Here is a 2,759-nt window from a genome sequence, read left to right as displayed (position 1 = left end):
GTGAAAAATCATTAATTTTGAAAGTTACTTTCTTCTAAATAAAAATAATAAATTTTTAACTAATTATCCAATTAATATTCAATAATATTTAATTTACTCACATTTTATTAATAATTTTCTATTAATAAAATAAAATTCTGATTTGATAACTGCTTCTTTTAAACTTTTTTCATGCCATTGATAACAATTCATATGGGAACAAAATAATTTATACAAAATAAATAAAAATATTTTAATTAAATTAATTTTATAATTTTGCTTTACATGACAGCATAGAACAAATACTTTATTTACACTTTACCACAAAAAACTATATCATTAATACAATGACTTTTGGTCATATTTACACATACACAATAAATTATAGAATAAATATTCATTTGAACACTTTTTATACGAAGTAGAATATCTCAAAGATATTACTTAAAATTATCTACTGACTCATTCAAAAACTATTAATACTATTGAGTGTATACAAATATGAATAATGCAGTCTTTCAATAATATATCTTAAGGTTAAGTTTATATAATGTAAAAATTGGAAAGTATATTATTTTACACCATTAACAATAAAGCACTTCAAGATTATTGTAATATGTAAGTAATAGAAAGTATGTGATGTATTGTTTGTTGAAAAGTATGATATTTTAAAATAAAATTGGGTCTAGATTTATTAGAATTTTCTATAGGTTTGTGTTTACTGTAAAAAAGTTGAGATCAATGTGAACTTTTATCCAAAATGTTCTACAATGATTAGATAAATGGTCCATATTTTAAAATCTACAATAATGTTTATTTTTCATAAATTATTATTAATGTCCTATCCAAATATTTTGAATAATGCATCAAAAATAGCATCAATCAAACAAACACAGTGTCATATCATCAATGTATATAACAACAATACTAACAATTTTTGGCTATGTTATGAATTTAAAATTGAAAAGTATCAAAAGATAAAATCAAATGTAGAAAAAATTATGACTACTACTTTTAGAGAAAAAACAAAAATAAATTTTTGAGTCATTATTTTTTTATAAAACTAGTACATTCATAATAAAAAGATCTTGGAATCAAAGGCCGTAGCATACATTCACTTTCCTTCAATTCACAAAAAACAATTGATTTAATCAAAATATTAAAAAATAATAAATTAATAATAACTATTAACACAAACATAATAGCTAAAACACTCTCATTCACTGATTCATACAAATAAAAGTATAAAATACAACGAGATCAACAATGACTTAAATAAAGCATTAAGTACAAATATACATAATCAATAAAACTAAGTTTTTTTCAATGATTATAATAAGGCCTATCATCTACTGTGTTCTGTTGAATTACTGAAGTTCATTGATATAGACCTCACGTTACCCTGCGATAGATTAGGAGAGGTATTTCGAGTATCAGGAGCAGAGTGAAGAAGTGTTGGGTCAACAGAAAGCTGACGATTGCATTGAACTCCAATAGGCTGACTGAGCTGCCGACCTGCACGAGTGGTATTGCGCCTAAGTGGGGACGGGGAGGGTTTCGAGATTCGAAAACTACTGAAATTGACAAGGCGATGTCCTGATGAGAGGGGCGTAGCTTGTTGTGATTTGGTTCGGCTCAGGGTGCTTCCTCCATCTAAAATTAATATTCAGTTTATAATTTGGAAATAGTAGTCAGTTTACAAATTATTAATAAAACCTCAAAAAGCCAAATGGTTCACTTCAAATAAACTAAGCCAATTGAATGCACACACTTATTTTAATTTTATTTTTCATAGTATATAGTTTATCAATCTAGGAAAAGTGGACATGAACCACCATCAACATCTTAAGGTTAGGCTTTCATAGTTTTATTAATTTTAAATTTTAGTTTACTATGAACTATTACAGCACTTACTATAATTATATCAATAGGAAAGTAAAGTAAAACATCTTAAAATTTCAAATCCTAGGTAGTACAACATTACTGTGAAGTGCACAGGAGCATCCCATTTGCAGAGGTTGTTTAAACTAGGTGCAAAAATCATAATTCCCTATTTTTATTACAATTTGTTTCAAATTTGAGTGTACTGGGTGAGGTTTTTACTAGCTATAGGAACCATAAATTATATATGTCATTAAAAACAAGAATTATATGTTAGGATTTAAGTGATTTTTGGCAACTGCATCAGATGTTGCTACTGGTTACATTTTATTGAACAATAATGTAGAGGAATTTATGCAAATAAATTAATAATCTGTTAAAATAATATGGTAGGTACATATAAATTAATCACAAACAATTAAGAAGAAATTTGGCTATACGATTGTTTTTGTTTATTCGGTTTAAAATATTCATCTATTCCAAAAAATGCAGAAAAAAAGGAAACGAACCATTATCTTACACATTACCAATCTAATCTAATTAGAGTTGGATGGTTGAAATTTAATCTGTGGGTCCATTCAGCAACAAAAATCAATCCTCACAGGCCAAATTTAAACCTGCACCTCTTGAATTCAAGAGTCAGAAATTATTTATTTTTATTTAAAATACAATTTTCAGGTACTTAATATGTTCAATAGACATAAAAACAAATATGGGTCAGCAAAAAAGTATTTTTTTCTGAAAAATAAAAAAAAATGAGTGATAGAAACTAAAACTTTTCTCTCAAATAATTAATGTGTATTGATATTTTACCAGGTCATTCAAAAAGTCCTGTCGTTTTTTTGGGGGAAATTATAAATAAATAAATATTTTCAAATAATCACCTTTATTCATCAAAA

General features: G+C 26.0%; 1 protein-coding gene across 4 annotated transcripts in view; it reads right to left on the bottom strand.

The window, feature by feature from the left end:
* Nucleotides 1-218: 218 nt before the first annotated feature.
* The window catches only part of LOC106679834 (adenylyl cyclase 78C), a 305,518-nt gene continuing 302,977 nt past the window's right edge, over nt 219-2,759 (bottom strand). For 3 of the 4 annotated variants that reach the window (XM_014419197.2, XM_067052478.1, XM_014419198.2), the window contains exon 26: nt 219-1,632. In XM_014419197.2, the coding sequence (XP_014274683.1) occupies nt 1,325-1,632 (308 nt within the window). In that variant the 3' untranslated portion in view covers nt 219-1,324. The remainder of the gene's footprint in view (nt 1,633-2,759) is intronic. The other variant, XM_067052479.1, reaches the window with a different exon arrangement.

This window comes from Halyomorpha halys, unplaced genomic scaffold (genome assembly GCF_000696795.3).
Source record: "Halyomorpha halys isolate HHAL.00 unplaced genomic scaffold, Hhal_1.1 Scaffold223.1, whole genome shotgun sequence".
Lineage (NCBI taxonomy): Eukaryota > Metazoa > Arthropoda > Insecta > Hemiptera > Pentatomidae > Halyomorpha > Halyomorpha halys.
Note: the sequence above shows the minus strand (reverse complement) of the source record. Positions and strands in the feature narration are given on the sequence as shown.